At 41.3% G+C, this 20,508-nt stretch overlaps 1 protein-coding gene across 4 annotated transcripts in view; it reads left to right on the top strand.

The window, feature by feature from the left end:
* The window catches only part of DIS3L2 (DIS3 like 3'-5' exoribonuclease 2), a 257,856-nt gene that overhangs the window by 112,947 nt on the left and 124,401 nt on the right, over positions 1-20,508 (top strand). For all 4 annotated transcript variants that reach the window (XM_045030053.1, XM_045030051.1, XM_045030050.1 and 1 more), the window contains one exon: positions 3,865-4,038. In XM_045030053.1, the coding sequence (XP_044885988.1) occupies positions 3,865-4,038 (174 nt within the window). The remainder of the gene's footprint in view (positions 1-3,864; positions 4,039-20,508) is intronic.

Raw genomic sequence — 20,508 nt, 5'->3', positions numbered from 1 at the left:
AGGAAGCAGAAAAAGGTTATACTTCAACACCCCTCCCCAGTTTTTCCTCTCCTCTTTAATCCCTCCTTGGCCAGAAGGATGTTGTTTGAAAGACAAGACACTTCCTCCTTCCCCCTTACAGGGCTTAGTGCAGGGAACCAAGGAGTCAAACCCAGGATCCAAGCTTGAACTGCCTGCGTGACAGCACGCTTTGCAACCCCTAAACCTGGGGTGACCAGCCATCCTGATATTAGGGGCTTTGTCTTACATAGGACCCTATTATTCCCCCTCCGCTGTCCCGATTTTTCACACTTATCTGGTCAGCCTAAGTAAACCTGTAGGTTCAAATCTCCCTGTACTACTACAAAAGGCTGGGCATTAGATGATAATTTCTATGTTGTATAGTTGCTGCTGCAAGAAAGAAAGAAAATTGTATCTTGTTTAGTTACGTTAAAATAACATTAAGGATCAGACTGAGACAAACATGTTGAAGTTGAGAAGTAAGGCTGGATGCCAAGTGTGTGTGTGTGTCTTTGCTACAGCTTGGACATAAAACTGAATCAATGAAGGCCAATATCTTTTATCGCTGCTTTATTCGTCCAGAGAATATGAACTCTACAACTTAATGCAGAACAAAGTGCACAGTCCTTTGTAGCATACTACATAATCTGAAAGATTTATTATACAGCCCTCCTTAGTGCGAAAAAGAGATAACATTACCTACCCCTTATAAAGATGAGTTTGCATGTACCGTGCAAATGGAGTCTATTATATAAGTTTATGACACAGTTGAAACACTGGGAACATTCTGCATATCCAAATTACAGGTACGCAATTTTTTGCCTGTATTAGGAAAGTAATTAGTGCCTGTTTTCGTTCATTAAAATTAAAGCAGAAGGATCAGTATCATGGCAGCTTTTCATACATTGCAGAAACCTTGCTCACAATGCATTCCCTGGCATTATTGTTGTCTACCCTATCTTGTCAATCTTATTCTGATTGCCATCTACATATATGTGAATTAATTTCCTTGGGTCAGGGTTCTAGACTCATAGACTGTAAGGCCAGAAGGGACCATCATGATCATCTAGTCTGACCTCCTGCACGTCGCAGGCCACAGAACCTCACCCACCCACTCCTGTAATAGACCCCTAACTTCTGGTTGAGTTACTGAAGTCCTCAAATCATGTTTTAAAAGCTTCGAGCTACAGAGAATCCACTAGTTACACTAGTTTAAACCTACTATGATCATGGGGTCAGTAAAAATCTGGATACAATAGGGAAGAGGCCCCTCTCTTCTTTTCATTTTTCCACCTAACTCTTTTACTCTCCATTAGAAACTTTCACTAATGACACCTCTAATTCCACAGTTTGAGCTTTTCACTTTTATATATAATCAACTTTCTGGTGTGGAGAGGGGAGGAGAGGTATATGGTGTATTGTGTAGGGGAAGTTTGATAACTAACTCCAGCCCAAGTAATTATTGTGGGCACTAGCCATCACTGACTGTAATGTAATTAAATCCATGGTAACTTGTCCCACTGTTCTTCTGCATAACCGATTTTGTAAAAGATTTTTCTTAATAAACAAAAATGAGAGAAAAGTAATTTAAAATAATGTAAAAGAATACAATCAAGTAGTTTGATTTAATGATAGATGAACAGTGTGACAGTGGGTCTATGCAGAGAACTTAGAGAATCTTGTCTCCTTTGCCTGTAAAGTGCCATTTGCCCTAATGGTGTTATATTAAAACAAATAAAAATACAAGCCTCACCTTATCCACAGAGCAGTGTAGGATATATGAAGGACAGAGTCTAGGACTAAGTGTCACATTTCTAGTCAGTTAGGGAGAGTGTTGCTTTGTCACTTCACTAATGTGGAGTCCCAGTTAGTTTCTGTGCCATTTGCAGCTAAATCCTTGTATAAATGAAAGATGGTTAATGCCAGAGCCTTAGGAAATACGTTTTGTGAGATGTGCACTGGAGCTGAGGGAAGATTTCTGGAGGCAGGATAGACAAATGTATGTAGAGCTCCTCATCAAAGATTGTTAGAATGTGTCACACAATATTGCCTTCATCTGTGACTCCCATCCAGAACTTCAGCTCCAGGAGGAGAATCCAAAGGCTTATTGTCTACCCTATCTTGTCAATCTTATTCTGATTGAGAAAGTGGATAAGGAAAAGTTATTTACTTATTCCCATAATACAAGAACTAGGGGTCACCAAATGAAATTAATAGGCAGCAGGTTTAAAACAAATAAAAGGAAGTTCTTCTTCACGCAGCGCACAGTCAACTTGTGGAACTCCTTACCTGAGGAGGTTGTGAAGGCTAGGACTATAACAATGTTTAAAAGGGGACTGGATAAATTCATGGTGGCTAAGTCCATAAATGGCTATTAGCCAGGATGGGTAAGAATGGTGTCCCTAGCCTCTGTTCGTCAGAGGATGGAGATGGATGGCAGGAGAGAGATCACTTGATCATTGCCTGTTAGGTTCACTCCCTCAGGGGCACCTGGCATTGGCCACTGTCGGTAGACAGATACTGGGCTAGATGGACCTTTGGTCTGACCCGGTACGGCCTTTCTTATGTTCTTATGCTAGCCAGAGGAGGAGAGCTAGATCGCTGGGTGTCCTCAGGCCTTGAAAGAGTCTGGAAGATGGTTTGAAATAGGTGCATAAATTCTATACTTGTAAAACAGCGTATTTGAGCATGTTAACTCCTCTGTCTATGGAGGCCATCAATTTTATTCCTGTTCAATAGCTGTATGAATTTGCTCCAATTCCAAGTTCCGAAGTGGTCCATGGAGGGAGGGGCAGGCCTTTCATAGAATCATAGAATATCAGGGTTGGAAGGGACTTCAGGAGATCATCTAGTCTAACCCCCTGCTCAAAGCAGGGCCAATCCCCAAATGGCCCCTTAAGGATTGAATTCACAACCCTGGGTTTAGCAGGCCAAGGCTCAAACCACTGAGCTATCCCTCCCCCTTTAAATGGGCTGAATCTGTTTGTGTTTGTGACTGCAGCAATCTGCTGGTAGAATTGTGGCACAAGCTGAAGAGGACCCTGTGCGACCTTCAGCTGAATTCGCTTTTCCATTCCAGGCCTTCAATCCCAGAGTATGTTCACCACGAAATAATAGTGGATCCAGTGATTCTTAAGTGACAGAAATCTTATAACTTAAAGTCCTTGTGCAATGCATAGGCATGTTAGCATTCTGGCCTGCCCGCAAGTCTTAGTTTTCAGAGAGTTCTCAGAGTCTTTTGGTCTTTTAGGGACTGAAAAGCAGTGTGTGCTCAGCTCTTGGAGAGTGGTGTTTAGGTAGAGCTATCTGAGACCAGGCTGGGAACCCTTGATGAACAGGTCCAGGGGAGTGAGATCACACCTCCTTTCTTTATGACTAGATGAGGGGGTGATCCCAATGTTCTTCTGTTGTTGTGTGGGGCACTGTGTGACAGAGGTTGAGAACCATTGATCCATAGAACTGAAGCAATGAGGTGGTGTGACTCAAGCGGGCACAAGCTTTGGTCCCCAATCCTGGGGTCATGTAGTAATTTTTGTTGTCAGAAGGGGGTCGCGGTGCAGTGAAGTTGGAGAACCCCTGATATAAATGGTCTCCTTAAATGAGATGCACCAAATGTCAGTAGCATGGAGTCTGACTAGTGTTTTACATCATCCCCAGCATACATAAGCCATGGTATTGCCCTACTGCCTTCCCAGTCTTCCACCACAAGTCAGGAAGGTGGATTAAATGGGTGAAACTATATCTGCTCTTGATGGCTCAGTCATGGATGCTGCAGCAGGCCTCTCCAGGGATAGAACTCTTGATGATCGGTTTCTAGGTACATACTAAATAAAAGTACCCTTTCTTTCTGCTTCCATTCTGTAGGCAAATGGCCAAAAGTCTTGGGCAGGCGGGTGAGATTGAGCCTGAAACAGAAGGGATCCTGACGGAGTACGGGGTGGATTTCTCTGACTTCTCCCAAGATGTTCTGGAATGCCTTCCCCAGAGCCTGCCCTGGGTCATCCCACCCACAGAGTTGGCCAACAGAAGAGATTTAAGGTAACAGCAAACCCTCTCTGGTCTCAGGGTTGTTCTTGTGTTGGTGTGGGTTTTTTTTGCTTCACAGGTGTTGTCTCGTCACACCATTCAAAGGCCCTGCCTTCCTAAGTTACACCCGTGTTAGCTTGGCAAGCAGCCCTGCTCTTCGAAAAGAAAACAAACGGCCAGTGGTTTGGGGAAGCATTTGGTATAGCAAAGGGTATTTTCGTCAAAAGAACTATTGAAGACAACATTAATACCGAGATAAAGAATTTAATCCCTGGCATCTAATTGGAGAGCTTTCTTTTTTGTCTGGAATGCTTTAAATACTTTAGTGATAGTTTTTGTAACAATGTTTTTCTATTGATGCATGGGATTTTTTTTTTTTTTTTGGACTCACACAAGTTCCCAGTGCTTATTTTTTTTCCAGTGCTGACAATAATTCTAGGTTCTATGTAAAGATGTTTCTAGTATATGAATTCTCACTGAACTGCTGGTAATGTACCTAAAACTGTCTTGGGTTTTCTGATTTGTTACACTGAAGCTCAGTCACACTCAGAGACCGTCCCCTGTGCTGCCTGGGTTGTTTGGTTGTGGCTTTTTTCAATGTTTCGAAGCATTGGCAGTTTGCATTTTAGGGACGTGGTGCGTACTGTCTGATGGTGCTTCCCTGCTGATTGTTACTAAGGTAAAATGTTGGCATGGTTTTGATTCCTAAAGGCAGAGGTTTCCATTGTCTGTGTTGGTGTAAAGGCATTTGTACCCACAGCAAGTTCCATTCCCTCTTAGCATACTTACGTAGTTCCCATGAAGGGTAACAAATTGTGTCCAGGGGAGGATAGACACCAGCATTAAGTATCTGTCTCTGGAGTCCAGAGTTGAAAGGCCAGTACACAACACATACCCAAGTCTTTGGGCTGGGATGGAGGTGGAAAAAGAAAGATGATTTAGCAGTTGGAAAAGGAGACCAGGGCCAAGTTTGGGTCCTTTTCCTGATTCTATCACTGATTTACTGTGTGGCCTTTGGCAAGTCACTACGTCACTGTGGGTCACAGCCTGTGTAAAGTGGGGATACTGTTGACCTCACAGCAGCATTGTGAGGCTTAAATTATGTCTATGAAGTTCTCTGTATCCTTGGAAGTAGGTAATTATGTATTTTGTTAAGATCAGAGCTACCAAAGATTTCTCTCCCGGCTTTGCAGCTGTGCTCTGCATAAGATTAAATGGTTTCCTCTTAAGCCTGATTCTCCACTCCAGTGGAGCAAAAACTGGCATAGTCTGTTGAAATCAGTGGAACAACATTGGTATAAAAGTGGTGTAACGCAGTGGAGAATCAGGTTCCTTATTTGCTAGTGTCAGACTTCAGATACTGGATTTCAAATTTGGAATGACTGAAAACACAATGGTACAAGATGTCACTCCCCCACAGGCATTAGGCTACAGGGTGAATGTCACTCAAGTGTTCTTATTTTGGGGCTCTTGGCTACACGTCAGCGAAGGGGGAGCAGTCTTCCTCTCATTTTTTCTGCCCTAGCAGTAATGCTGTTGCAGGCAGATGAGGAACTTAACTTGTCTCGGATTACACAGTCATTCTTGGAAACAAATTCCAAATGCATTTCTTGGTTTTGTTACTGAATTTTTACAGTGAGAATTCTCAAGGCAATCGGCACCCCATACCAGTTTTGCAGCTTGGCCATTTAAATCCTTCTCTTTGATTAAACTGGCTGTCTCTTCATAGAGATGGTGAACACTACAAAGTAACTTTCCTTCTGTTTGCTCAAATATAAACCCTTGCTGTCAAAGCTTCCAAAATAATTACTTATGTTAATCACGTATGAATATGTTCAATGTTAATTACCATATTGGGCTACTTAGTCTCCTAAACACACATGAATCTAGTATGAAGTTTCTGTGCTTGGATATGAAAGGTAAATTACAAGTGAATCTTTCTATTAGCTTGCTTTTTGATAGCCTGAGAGTGAGAGTTTGACAACTCCAAAAGAAAATGATTTTTTATTAACAAAAATAATATGGGTCCTACCTAATTGGAATCCACTCCTCTTTCCCCTACATTCCACTTCCCTGCCATCAAAAAACACTCACACCATTAAGTGATGGGTCTGGGTGTCTTCTCCTCTGGTGGCATGACCCATTGAGACAGGTGCTGGCAAAGGGGGTAGTCGTAAGACTTTTAACCTTCCATCGTGGTGGTACTGACTAGCTTTTGGTACTCTCTTGGCAGCCAGTATGTTGTATATTGTCAGCACAGTACAATGCTTGACCTGCACGTGTGCAAATTAGGCACCGACAAATATATATGCAGAATTGCATACATTTGAACTTGAGCATCTGTATGCACATATTGTAACTATGTATGTTAGTATTTCCTTGGACTCGTTTCTTTACTACATAGAGAGTGATTTTCACTGAAGTTACGGTATTATTTACAATATCATATGGCTGTACTGTACTGTAAGTCTTCATCTGTACTACAGAAAGAGCCATCTTAACTGAAATGCTTTTAAATAAGATTCATGCTAACACGTAACCAGTGTAAACATGGTATAATCTTACACTTTATATTTTAGAACTCGTTCTAAATCTCTGTCTGTTCTATAATACGTTTTTGTCAATGCTGTCTGTAAACCAGTTGTGTGGGCTCTAGGTCGTCCTTGTTAGCATGAATCAGATAAAAAGCCACGTTAGCAATACTAGTTTTAGCCTCTAGTAGGGCTTGCTATTGCCACTCATTCCGTTAGTGTAGAAGATGGTCTCAGTTACTTGACTATTGCTTGGATTCCTCTATTGTCTGATGGCCAAGTGATTGACAGGGCACTTCTCTTTGGGTTTCCATGACTGAGACTCTTGTGAAGTATTGTGCATTACAATATTTCCCCTAGTTCTGAAAGTAACTTTCTGACAAGGTGAAACTGGGATAAATAAGACTCTCTCCTGCTTGAAACATGTCTTTTTGGTCTATACTAATGTAGAAAAACAGTCTCTTCAAAACCATGAGTTATGTTTGTTAATAGGTCTTTGGAGTACTTAGCTGGAGGAATGATTACTTAGCTAAAAGGAATCTCACACAAAGGAAAGATTGTGAGCATGGCTTTAGGTCAAAATAAAGCAATGGGTCATACTAATCCATAGAGGATGCTAACACAGATCAGTGTAAAGCAATGATTTTACTAGTCTATGCTATCTTGTAAACATATTTCCCCAGCTTCCTGAAAGTTTCATCTTTACAAAAGGTGTACTGTTACCATGTTTAGGGACTTGCTTTACTGAACTATCCTATGTAGACTCATAGACTTTAAGGTCAGTATGCCCAGTGGTCTGTGATGGGATGTTAGATGGGGTGGGATCTGAGTTACTACAGAGAATTCTTTCCTGGGTGCTGGCTGGTGAGTCTTGCCCACATGTTCAGGGTTTAGCTGATCGCCATATTTGGGGTCGGGAAGGAATTTTCCTCCAGTGCAGATTGGCAGAGGCCCTGGAGGTTTTTCGCCTTCCTCTGCAGCATGGGGCACGGGTCACTTGCTGGAGGATTCTCTGCAGCTTGAGGTCTTCAAACCACAATTTGAGGACTTCACTAACTCAGACATAGGTTAGGGGTTTGTTACAGGAGTGGGTGGGTGAGATTCTGTGGCCTGCATTGTGCAGGAGGTCAGACTATCATGTAGTCTCTTCAAGGAGATCAGTTTTTTTCCTCCGTCCAAATATTTATTTAAAAAGTTTTAGAAAATATTTTAATAGTACATAATACACAAAATCCATAGACAGTTAGAAAATTTCCTGCTTTTATAGGTTAAATTCCCATCTCTGCTACTAAGTCACTGTAGTATTCTGGGCAACCTCTTGATCTCTCTCTATTTCATTTTATTCATTTGTAAAATGAGACAAATATTTCATAGGTTCTGTAACTAATGGTTTTCAAAGGACATTGAGGTCCTATAATAAAAAGTGCTAGATGATGATGAAGTGTTATCATTGTGTACTGACAACTGCCATGTTCAACAGAGAGCTTGGATTTTATGGTATTTGAGCAGTATAGTTTATGAAACGTGTGTTCCAGAATCTGTAAACACAATTAGGACCAGAATTCCGTTTTTTCCCCCTTCTCTTTTTTCTCTCTCTCTCTCTCTCTCTGATTGACTGGAACTAAATTCGAAAAGAGGAAAGCTTGGTTTGCAATTTAAAAGAAACATTGAGACTGGAAGAGTGGGGTGGCAGAGGCAAATTCTGAAATGACATACTTCTAGCCGTTTTCTGGTCTTCTCCATTGCTTCAGCCTGTAAGTTTCATTTCCTTGTTTGCTTTATGCTGAGTGTTTCACCTGGGTAGTACAAAACATCACTAGTGAAAAGAAGAGGGTCAGAGCAAACAAGGAAATTCAAATTTCAGAGGTGGGTGTAGCAGTGAGGGGAGTAGAGGAGGAAACCATTTGAAGAGGTTTAGCCAAAAATCTAAGAAACCTAAAAGCTATTTCTAAGGCTTGTTCCAAATGTTTCTAATTTCATTCATATCTTTTTGTTTCTTTTACTGCTAAACTGGGACAAGAAACCAAAGCCAGGAAAGTCCGATCATAGTGGGAAACAAAAACCTAAATATTGGAGAGAGAAAAAAGGCCGTTCTTTGCAGAGCAATTCTGCCTTTTGCATGTCTCCCATTGTTAGTGTTACTGTGGAAAATGTATAACGTCACTCTTTTGGAAAGCTCTAACCCTCGCTGAACTAGAGATGGTTTATATAGTCTAACATGGAAGAACTTGAGGATATCTATTTCTTTACCATTTGCCTAATAACAAGTGAGTCCAGTGACCTCCGCTGGACCATTACAAATGCAAAACTTGGCTCTCAAAATTGCTTGCTCTAAATTTTCCAGTTGCTTTCTCTTTTTTTCCATTTGATGTCATCCTGCCAACTAGTGATTTTATTATTATAAACAGGACATTGTATTCACTTTTAAGAAGAAATATGAAGCTGGAGGTAAAATTACAAACTGCAGTTTCTCAGTGCCAAAATAGAAAACAATGAGCTAAAAATACGGAGCAGAGAAAGAAACACTGACATATCTGCAGGATATGAATCGTCTGAAGAGCAGAAATTTTCATTTTCCACCCCAACTAACTCTCTAATGTTGTCGTGTAAGCAAAATTGCAGCACCAATGCTAATACTGAATATTGAGGGCCCTGCAAAGAAACAACCTGAGGAGCCAATGCACAGAAGTGAGAGGCCATTCAAGTTGTCGTTGAACAATTAATGATCATTCTGTTTCCCTATGAGCAGAGTTAATGAAGTGTTGTTCTTACAAATGAAAAGCCCCGCCAGTATGACAGAACCGTAGCTTCACATAGATTCTGAACACAGGCCATAGAACTTCCCCAGAATAATTCCTAGCACATAGAGTTAATATTTTGAGATATTTCAAGGCATGATATCTGTTGACCGTAAGTTGTGATGTCCTCAGTGGTACTACATAGCTACCTACAGTTACTAAGGTTTTGCAGAGTAAATAGTAACTTTAATTGCCCCTTAACAACTATTGCATCTGTCGTTTCTTTGATAGGAGAAGTAGAAAAAGAGGAGGTGCTCTCCCTTGCCTGTATGTTCTATTCTGAACAGGGAGGCTCTGTTCTTAGCACTGTTTGTAATTGGAAACCACCGGCAACAGAACAGTTCCTACATTGCAGTTCTGCCCACTATTTGTGTCGTGTTTGAGGAATGGTGCAGATAGTAATAAGGATTAGCAGTGTTTATATTAAAGACTTAATATCAGACTCTTAACTGTGCATGCCCAAGTAGATTGTTGGCTGATAAAATTAGAGCTGATGGTAAAAATGGCAGCATTCTGCTCCCAGCAAAGTGCCTGGTGAGTAGGAAGGAGAGGAGACTGTGAGACAGTTGGCTTTTCTGGGCAGGTGGAAGACTTGAAAGGGTATAAATTAGATAAAACATCATTAAACAATTTTCCCTGGAGATTTTCCACTACAGAAAGCTTGCGTTAAGTATCATTAGAGCAAGGCTTATCCCACTGTACTAGAATATGTAAAAATGCCCAGTTTTCTTAAGGAACCTGACAAATGGCATGTTTAATAAATGTGTAAACATTGCTGCAAATCTGGGTCCGTCATCCTGAGATACTGTGGAAAGACGCGTAGGACTAGATTATGTTTCCTTACTCATGCTGAGCAGCAGCTTTATTCTGCATGTATCCCCACTGAAATCAGTAGGAGGATTTGAGGAGCACAAAGTATTGCTCAGTGGTGATGACAGTTTAGCGCAGAGCTGGCAAAGCCAGTTGCAAAGGACACTGTATCTACTCTAGGTTGTTCTTCACAGTGACTGTTACCATGTGCTCTCTCCTACTGTGTTGGGCTGGGGAACTATTCCCTTCCTGAACCAATGGCAATAAACCAGTATTAGAAGATACACCTGATGGAGCTTAATAAAAAAACTTTTAGTGATGCCCAGATGTGTGTTCTTGTCCCAGTGATGTGGTTAAGCTAATTAGCTGACTTCGTCAGAGCTTGTTCCCTGTATATCTTGCTTTTTTTCTAACCTACGCTTGCACTGAAAAAAACCAGTAGGATGGTAGCTTAATTTCTTACTAAATGACATGCAGTGGTTGCTATCACATGTTGTGACCCGGGGTTGGCATATTGTGCTAGAAATGCGGGGGTTGGGGGGGGGTGTTTAATGGAGGCAACATGAGCTATTGGAAGAACAGCTGTACAAGCACACTATTGCATGGGAATTGGTGGATTGTAGGGTTATTTCCCATCAGTGGGCTCTGGTAGCATAAAGAACAAATCAAAGCTTGTTGAGTGGGGAATGTTTTGCCCGAGAGGCTTGTCATCACCTGAACTTTGACGTTATGCATATTGCATTGTTTCTGTACAGCTGTGTATTTTCTGTAAAGAATAATGCAGGAGGCATGGAATCCAATCAGTTCACGTCTATTTGGGAACAGATCCTGTTCTTGTCAGACTTTCAATGATAGATCCTGAGGCTTCGATGGGAGTTTCAGAGGGATAAAAACCAGCACTCTAAGGCCACGGTTCTCAAACCTGGGTGTCTAAGGTTATGCTGCTAATTCTGTATTTAGATACGTAATTAAAGTGACCTGATGTTCAAAGGAGCTGAGTACTTGCATCTCCCATTGACTTCAGAGTCATGAGTTTGTGTTTTGTCCCTCTGAAAACCAGGCCACTTTTGGTGAAATATCTAAATATGGGTTGAAGAGTTCAGGCATCCCGCCTTGAAAGTGTTGGCTGAAATTGGCATCTGTCACCACCATAGAGAAAACAATTTCTTCACAATTCCTGATCAGATGATGCATTTCCCTTTTCATAATGACAGGTTAACCAAAGGCATGCCAAACTGTTTGTTACACGGAGCCAGTTTTTCATTATGAGGTCTCATTCTGGTATCCTGGGTATGGAGCCTCCCTTGGAGGATGCGCACAAACGCTGGACTTTTGGAGCAATGAGTAAGGGCCTATGCAGATCCCAACATCTGGGTTGGGAGTTTAAGGACTACCCTGAAAATTCCACCACACCTCCATACCACAGTGAGACAGAAAAGTGAGATGCAGTTCGAACATGTGAGTAACAAAAATAACCAGGGGGCTGTAGGGATTGACTTACAGGGAAAACTTAGCTGTTAAATGTGTATTAACAAAGAGGCTAGTGGCTTGAATGATGCTTAATGGCTAACAAATATATGAATCACTGTGGTGGGATAGGAATTATTTAGGTTGGTAGAAGCAGATATTACTAGGACAACTGGGCTAAAACGAAGAGAGGAAATCTTTTCTGTTGTTCATCCCAAATTAGACTGCATCATAGACTCCCACGGGCATGCTGGAAACCCCATTGCTTAAGATGTTTAAAACTCTAGACTGGACAAAGTCTTGCATACATACTGCAGAGAACAATCCAGCACTGGCCCATGGGAGATGGGTGACCTAATGTCTTTTCCGTTTTTAGCTTCTGAGAGTCTATGACTGAAGAAGATTACATGACGAAAGCGTGTTTTCAATTACGCTCCTGCTCTCATTCTTGCATGGGATAAAGGTGGGGCAGAAAGCTCCATGTGCTAGAGGCACAATGTTAGCATGACTTGTAGAAATTTAAATAATGATCTCTTCTATATGCATTGGCTTTTTAAATGTGTTACTTTTTGTCATCAAACCAGAGAACTTTGCTCATCTTACACTGAAGACATAAGTAAATAGCTGAAATCGGTTCTGGTTCAGCAAACCAAGGAGCATTGTTCTATGAAAATTAAAATGTGTATTACTGCTGTTGTGTAATTCATCAGGGTAACTGTAAGCAGGGCTTTGGAGCTGTCCTCCGCTCCAGCTCCAGGCAAAACCCTGCAGCTCCAGCTCCGGGCTCCGATCCAAAGCCCTGACTGTAAACCGTCCTTTTTGACTTGAATCAGCTGAGGCAAGGCTTTAGCTAAAATATAAACATGAAAAATTATAAAGACCTGAACTGGGTTGACATATTAAGATGAGACTTCTGATGTTCCTGTGGGAGTGGATTCTTGGGAGCTTGTGCCACGGGTGGATTGGGGTAATGCAATCTTTCTTTTTACTCCCAATTAGTTTATAATTAGCTCATTTTGCGGTGTTCATTTAACTGTACAAAGAAGAAGTTATAGAGTTACTTTTGCAAGTGTGTGTCTTTTCCAAAGTATCCTAAGGTGCCTTCAGAGGCTCATTTGAGATGCTTCTGTTGCATGCTCCTCCTGTGAAAATATTCCTTTTAAGAGCCTGTCTTGTAAACAGTTGTCCCAGATTTTTAACTGAATTCTACCCATACTTAGAGTGATAAATGTAGTAGCGTACTGCAACTGAAACAGCTGATATCTTTGGGAGTGAGGTGGTGACGTACTAAAGAGGTTCAGACAATGACCATTGTCTGAAATTCCCTTTTGAAAGAGAGTACTTTATCTATACCCGTTTGAGCGATGAATGTCTATAGGAATGGGTCCTGTGCTTATTGGTATTTTATAAGAAACCTACATAGGCACACTATTCTAGTTGGGTTGACTTGTGACTGAAAAATGAGATTCATTTTGGTGGTTGCCATAGCAATCAGACTGTTGTGTGAAAAAATGTTTGTAGCTTTCACTGGAGTGAGTTGACAACACTGGGATACCTTGTCCCAAATTAAAATGACTGTTTCCAGACCTGAAAAATTATGTCTGCTTAACTTTTTCCAAGACATAGTTTGGCAGGGTCCTACAGATGACCCCGAAGATCTGCAAGATTCTAAAAATGTCTTTTCCACTTAATTTTAAAATGTCAGCCTTGAGTTCAAGTTAATAGGGATAAACCAGGATGCTGAAGTAAATTCCACCAGCACCCATCTATTGCATGTATTCACAAAGTGAAGAGAGCAAGACAGTCTAAAGAGGAAGAATGTAAATGTGATGCAAGAGTCTAGACATGCAGTCACTCTATTGTACATGTCTCAGTGTTGACATAGTAAAGTTTAAACAAGGCCTACAAAATCTGAACTTTAATAAATAAAATGATGCTCATTACCCTCTCATCTCCAACAGCCAACTGCAGTGACACAAGTCTTGTCTTTTCTGAAATCCATAGTGGTTCTGCAGAAGTTTCACATAGGTGCTTCAAGACCTATTGAAGAAAGGAGGTTAATATGGTTATGTGACCTGTAGACCCAAAGCATAGGTGCTGCCTGGATTTGTTAGCCTCTGGTATGCCTTTGGATGTAGCCACGTAACTGCATCTGAATCTTTACTCTTTGAACAGGGTGTATATTTGAAACCCAGGGTTGTGAATTCCATCCGTCTTTCTGATGGATAGGCACATACTGAAGCCCCTAATAAATTCCTTGTTTCATTTTACAACCAGTTGGGGGGGATTATTTTTTTCCTAAAACAGGCAACAAGTATTACTGAAGACTGTGTAATAGACTTTGTATCAAGAATTCTAGCGCTGGGGCAAAGCCCAGGGAATCATCAAGTAACTTAAATGACTTGCCTGGAGGAACCTGAATTCAAGCATATGGTTTAGAAGGGGCTTAATGCCTGAGGGATTGTATCAGGCTTCTCCATTGCTTCCTTCAACTACTATCGGCCATATGTAATAATGGTGTGGAAGCTGCTAAGTTGACTATATTGGTTTGTTCTGTCAGTTTTGCTTTCTTGCAGCTCCACTCTCTCCATTGTCTGTCTCCAGTAGTTACTAGGATAACAAAGTCCCAGTTTCCTTTAAGTTTCTAAGACTCCTGTATATTGTTAGCTCATCTGCTTAGGAGTAGAACTTCTTGGTTCCTTTAGGGCTTTCTAATGCTCTCCCAGGTACATGCAGTTCTCTAAATCGTAACCTAGCAATGGCCATTTCTAGGCCCTAATGTATTAAAGAAATGACAGAGACTCACTGCCTCCACTTGGCTGGCTTATCCAACCACACCATAGATCGAGGAAACGGTTCCTTTGTTTTTAGAAGGGCTTGCATGGCAGCCCTTTAACATTTAGTTCAACTGAAATATGCAGCATGTACACACTGTCACTTCTGTCCTTCAGGAGCATCAAGTTACTCATACTGAGAATATCATTGGGAACACTCAAACTTTGCCCAACCATAGTCCCCATTAGCAGTTTGTCAGGATCCACACCTTTAATACATGTGGAGGCCATAGATTACAACATGCAATGCTTCCTTTTGGTCTAAGCATTCTTCCACTTGAAATGAAGATGGAGCATTGACTCCTAGGACTGGTAATCGCCATGGTTCACAGATGTTTCTATTTAATGGTTGATAACTTTAACAGATCTGTTGAACTCTGAATGTTTTAGCTGAGCGAAAAGCTAATTTGATTATGATGTATTGTACCTGATCTTTCAGCTCCAAATATACAATAAAAAGAATGATTTCTCCTTTGAAACTTGCAGACCCTGTTGTATGGATATACTTGTTTGGTTATAAAAACCCACCCAGAACCAAAACTGTTTTTGTTCTGTGGTCTTTGAATGTTTTAATTACCATGATAACACCAACTGACCAATAATGTGCTAATCTTACCTACAGTACTTCATTAGCCTGTTTTTCTAGCTCCTATTAAAAGAAAAATGTTAAAAGTAAAAAGACTGACTGCTCTGCTTTAATTAGTCTGTTTGAACTGTGCAGTCTGAAACTGCACTTAATTAGCTTTTCCGTAAAGTGGGATTGATTATACCAGAGTCTCTGCGTGCACATTTGCATTACCATCTTATAAACTTAAGCTCTGTATTCTGGTAGGTTTTCTCCTGGGGTTTGATTTTGAATATTGTAGAAGGAACTAGTTTGCAAACCTCTCCTGTGGCATTGCTGTCTTACACTTTGGCTGGTGGTGGTGGTTAGTCAGCCTCTCTCTAGTCCTATAGGAACTCGGATGGGCACTCATCATATGCAAGAAGAGCTGTGTGGTGATGACTGGCCCAGTGCATGTCCACCTTCTGACCTTCCATTAACAATTTCAGAATAGATTCAGAGGGATCTGTGGCACCAGCCTTACCAGATTGTCATACACAGATTGTTTCTAGTCCAGACGCATAATATACTCGCCCCATCTCTCCACGAGGAAGGTGGAAGAAAGAGATTTTATTCTTCCATTAACAAAAGTGAGATGCCAGAGTGAGTATGCTTCTGCAAGACTGTGTTGAACATATGTTTTGGATGAAGGAGCTCCTGTACAGAGTAACTTTCCACATTGAGATGCTTGTCTTCAGCCAGTGCAGCAAAATTGGGGGTTCTTTAAAGACATTTATCTCTAGTCCTTTTCAACGTGAAGACCAGAAAAGCTCTCAACTCCATGCATGTCTATATCTCCTAAACCAGTTTCCTTTAGCTAACCAAGTGGTGTGTATGTTGGAACGAACACTTCTGGAACATCTTGTTACTTTTATAAAGTATGTTTTGACGTTTTAAAATGAATAAAACAGATTTTTATTAGGTGTAATGACAAGAAGAGATTGTTCCTTTGGGATTTTTTAAGGCGGAATGGCCAAATTTTGTAGCCCACAGGACCGCTTTGGCAGCCTGCCAGGAGCTGGAGGGCAGCACCCAATTTGTATTAGTTAGTGATAAATGTTATTGCATGTGCATGTAGCCATAATATTTGCTTGCATTTAGTCTCTTCCTTGACAGGTGCATGGAAATTGCAGCTGCTCTGAGTTTTGTTAATAAAAACCTACCATGGGTCGGTTTTGCCATCACCCACTGGCTACAGGGAGCTCATGGGCTGACCCTTTTGGGAACTATTGTACCGTGGCCTATGGGGAGGTATCATTACAGGTGCAGACTCTGGCAGGGACACATGGAGGAGTCTGAGTGGCTTTTCTCATCAGTCTGAGAGGAGCAATGAGCAATTTCTTATCTCCACTTGGCAGTGGTTTATGTCAGGTCTGTCACCCTTCATTTTCAATGTATGTAGGGCCATAGGAACACGTGCCAAGGAGTAAGATGACTTGGTTTGCAGGACTATTGGTACGCTGGTGACACTGCACCTTGCCTGTTTCAACAGACACAAGATGGTGTCTTGAAGTGACTGAGACTTCTGGGTGAGAGAGAGCTAGCTGAAGCACAGTAGAGATTAGAGGTGGTGTTAGCTGGTTGAAGGAATCAGAGAAGATACTAGAGACTGTATGTGTCCTTTGATTGGAGGGATGGGGCTTCAATCAGTATATAGGTCAAAGGACAATAGAATGACTGTAAATGCTGCAATTGGGCCTCTGCTTTTTGCAGTACTGGCTCCTGCAGCTGCCTGTAATAATGATAAAAATCAGAACCAGAGGTTTTATTTATTACGTGAATCATGCAGTCACTGTTATGCAGAATTTAGTGGAAAGACTCTTTCTAGGTATCCTACCCTGCTACAGAAGCATCACTTTGTGATAAAATGTGAGCACTCCCACACCACAAAGTCAGAGTTTAGGTCCAGTCTACTATATGCTGCCTCTTGGCTACCTGGATCCAGGACTTTGTCCACTTAGTCCTTATTCTGTGGGACTTTTTGCATCATATTGCTTGTTCGGAGACTTTCTGTAACCCCACAGTCTTTGCACAGGGCAAAACTCTCATTGAAGGCTCCAGGTTCAGATCTCTTGAGTAGTCAACTCCCCCCCACCTCCCATTTTGAACACGTTGTTAAAAAAATCCTAACTATACCGCACATGGCTGCATGTAAGGGGTGCCTTCACTATGACATAAATACCGCACTCTGGCAGCCTGGTATCAGGCTAGCTTTTGCAAGAAAGCAGGTTGCTCAGCAGTAGCAAATACTTATCCTGGATTCTGGTGATATAGCCTATGAAATGCATCTGTGGTAGCACTACAGAGGCTGGAAGTATATGCAACAATCCCTGCTGGTTTGTGTTCTCATGAACTCGGGCCCCACCCTTGACCTCTACAAGAGATTTAATTGGCCAAGTGTCTGAAAGCAAAGCAGCTCCATTAGTTGCTACATTGTATAAATGTATTCAGAGTTTGGCACCGGCATATTTATGTTCCCTTCTTTCCAAGGCAGACTGCAAATGTGCACTTTGTTGAAACCAGTCTATTAATTTTTAAACTGCCTAGAGCTACAAATCGCTATGGGTGGCGCACATTTGTGGTTGCAGCCCAAAACAGCTGGAATAAGCTATCTATTCCATTGAAACAAGAACCCACATACTTGGATTTAAGAAGCACTTAATCCCTTCCTTTAAACCGTGTCAGTGTAAAGTGGGCAGTTGGTTTCAGGTCAGTGGTGTCTGCTATCATAGATTAAATGCCCTGAAAAAGTAAGACTATATGTGATAGCCGTCTCTCTGGGATGGTTACAGTAAGTACCTGCTTCCCTATGGCCCCATGCCTTACCAGGCAGGCAAGCACTTGGCATATTAGTGTACGTGGAGGGTTTGCTTGCACTGTACATACGTGATTCTTCGAAGAATGGTAAATAGGGACATTATGTAAGCACTGTTCCTTGGCATGAGATCACTTGAAATTCCATTCATTGATGGATTTTTAATGTAAGGAGTATGTATTTATGGAAGCAAGATGGTTTGTAGGTCGTTACATTGGTTGATTTATGGTGCTGGATAGTTGGACTGTAAGCAGATCAAAATCAGTGCAGTTTAGAAAGTCTTGCATCTTCCAGTATCACTAGCTATTTCCAGTTTGTTTGGATATATATCATAAAGGATCAGAAGTGAACATTTATCTGAGGATTAGGCAGGTGTGCTATAGGATGAGAAAACTAATGTATCGGGGGAGATTTTCAAAGGCTAATGGAAGTTAGGTGCATTAGAAATCTCCTTAGTATATTTGGCAGAACTGCACAAATTTATGCTAATGTCAGACAAATAGCAACAGATACTACCAGTAACATCTAAGAACTACAGTAATAAGTGTGCTAGAAATACACAGAGCTGTGTGCGCACAGATGCACATCCTTAGATTTTAAAGCTTCTAAATTTACATGACACTTGTACTGTTTAATCTCTATATATGTTTGGCAATATTCCTTTAAATGTAAATGTAATCCCTCCCTTAACTAACCCACACACTTCTTGCAATTTAATAAACCATGTTCCTCTGGGGCAGGAGAAGTGTCCTGTGCTTCTCAGCTGTGCATCTCCTGTAGCATCAGTGAACTGAGACGTACTGATTTGAAGAGAGAAATTGGCCAAAAAGGAGAAGCTACGAGACTCAGGTCTCTATCCCTCAGCACCCTCACTTCGTCAGCATGTGTTTTGTGGGGTTTGCACTCATTCTTAAGATTATACTGGAAAGAAAAAAATGCTGTAGCACCCACCCCACTCCAATTCCACCACCGCACGCCCCAGAACTGTCTGCAGTTGGATCCCCGCCACAATCCACGTGCATTACAGGAAGTTTGCTGTAGTTTGTTCAGCCCCCATTGAAGGGGGCCCCTGACGTAGGAATTTAAAATGATTCATTTGTTGGGCACTCAAGCCCTGGGCTTCAGCTTACAGCTCGCTAGTGTATTCTGCCAAACTGCTCTTTAATATGTAATGGTTCTTGAAGTCAAACGCTGTGTTCTGTCTTATCTCTCTTGGAACAAACCTGCTGCCTACCTAGATTTATTTCCCATTTCTGGTATTTTTATAATTCCACTACTATTGATATATGACTTTGTCTATCGACATACGATATTATACAGATTATATGTATTAGTTGTAAGTTCTTTGAGGCAGGGGGACTGCACCTTCTAATGTGTCTGCATGACACCTACCTCAGTTGGTCTCCAGTCTTAACTGAGGCCTCCGAGTGCTAAAAAATGGATTAACTAATTCTAGTTAGCTGACCTAGCATCTACTTCCATCTCTAACTTCCTCTGATGTTCACGCTGATTCAAATCTTTTTCAAAGCCGTTTTTTCCTAGAGATGCACAATAGTCTCGCTATAACATGCATGACTGCGTAAACCACTTTACCATACAGTGTCTGCTCACTAAGGACTGAACCGAGGCCGAACAAACAGTGTCACTTGATTTCACTCTGTGATCCTTCAACTTGGGTCTTAAACATTTTGCAGACTCCATTTTGCTCTAACTTTGTCCATGGTATTAGAGAGGACGTGGCATCTGGCTTTATTCACAACTGTTTAGGACAAGAGAGATGGTTATTCGTGTTCAATTTAATTTTACTAGCTGGTGACAATTTCCTTTTACTCAACTCCAGTGCAGTACTTAGAGAAATACAGGTTCACAGCATACTGAGAATTCAGAGCACTTACATATGCTGTGTTTGGAATATTCCTGCAGATTTGTATTTCCTACAGGCAACATACAACTTTGCAAGTGGGCTCCTGAAAGCTCCAGGATTTTATGTGGAGACTAGTCTGTTTCCATCAGCCTTTCATTCATAATTCCATTATGGCCATCGAGTCATTCATTTTTATTCCCACTGGCTCTGTACTTTCTGTTAACAAACAAGTAAGGAAAACCTGCAAAATTCTACTTGCCCCAGGAGAATTAAATACAATTTCTTTATTATTATTATTATTATTCATGCAGAGTAGAGTGCATGAGCAGATGGGTGTCAGGGCTAGTCAATTTTGAAAGGCTGGATATATTCAAGTGTTGCAAGCTCTGCCATTCACGTACCCTCACTCTCTTCAGTCCCTGCCAGATACTTGGAAGGTCTCCTGCTCCATTGTTCTCCCTGTCTTCAGATGACTTACTCGAGTATCAAATCACGATGCCAAAGTTCGTTATTTGTAAATGTCGTTAAATATATAAAACTGTCATGTTTTTTGTTTCCTACTTTGTCAAAAAGGAGTTGGGGCAGGAAGGAGTTTGCACCCCAGTGGAAGTCAGCGGAGCTTTGCGGGATGGATTGTTTACTTTTGTGGAGGAAAACTGATAATTAGATGAGAAAGGTGTAAAACAAACAGTTCCAAGGGGGGGAAAAATGTCACACAAGTCGGCATCCTCTAATTGTTCCATTATTCCAAATGCCTTT

This window comes from Mauremys mutica, chromosome 9 (genome assembly GCF_020497125.1).
Source record: "Mauremys mutica isolate MM-2020 ecotype Southern chromosome 9, ASM2049712v1, whole genome shotgun sequence".
Taxonomy (NCBI): domain Eukaryota; kingdom Metazoa; phylum Chordata; order Testudines; family Geoemydidae; genus Mauremys; species Mauremys mutica.
Note: the sequence above shows the minus strand (reverse complement) of the source record. Positions and strands in the feature narration are given on the sequence as shown.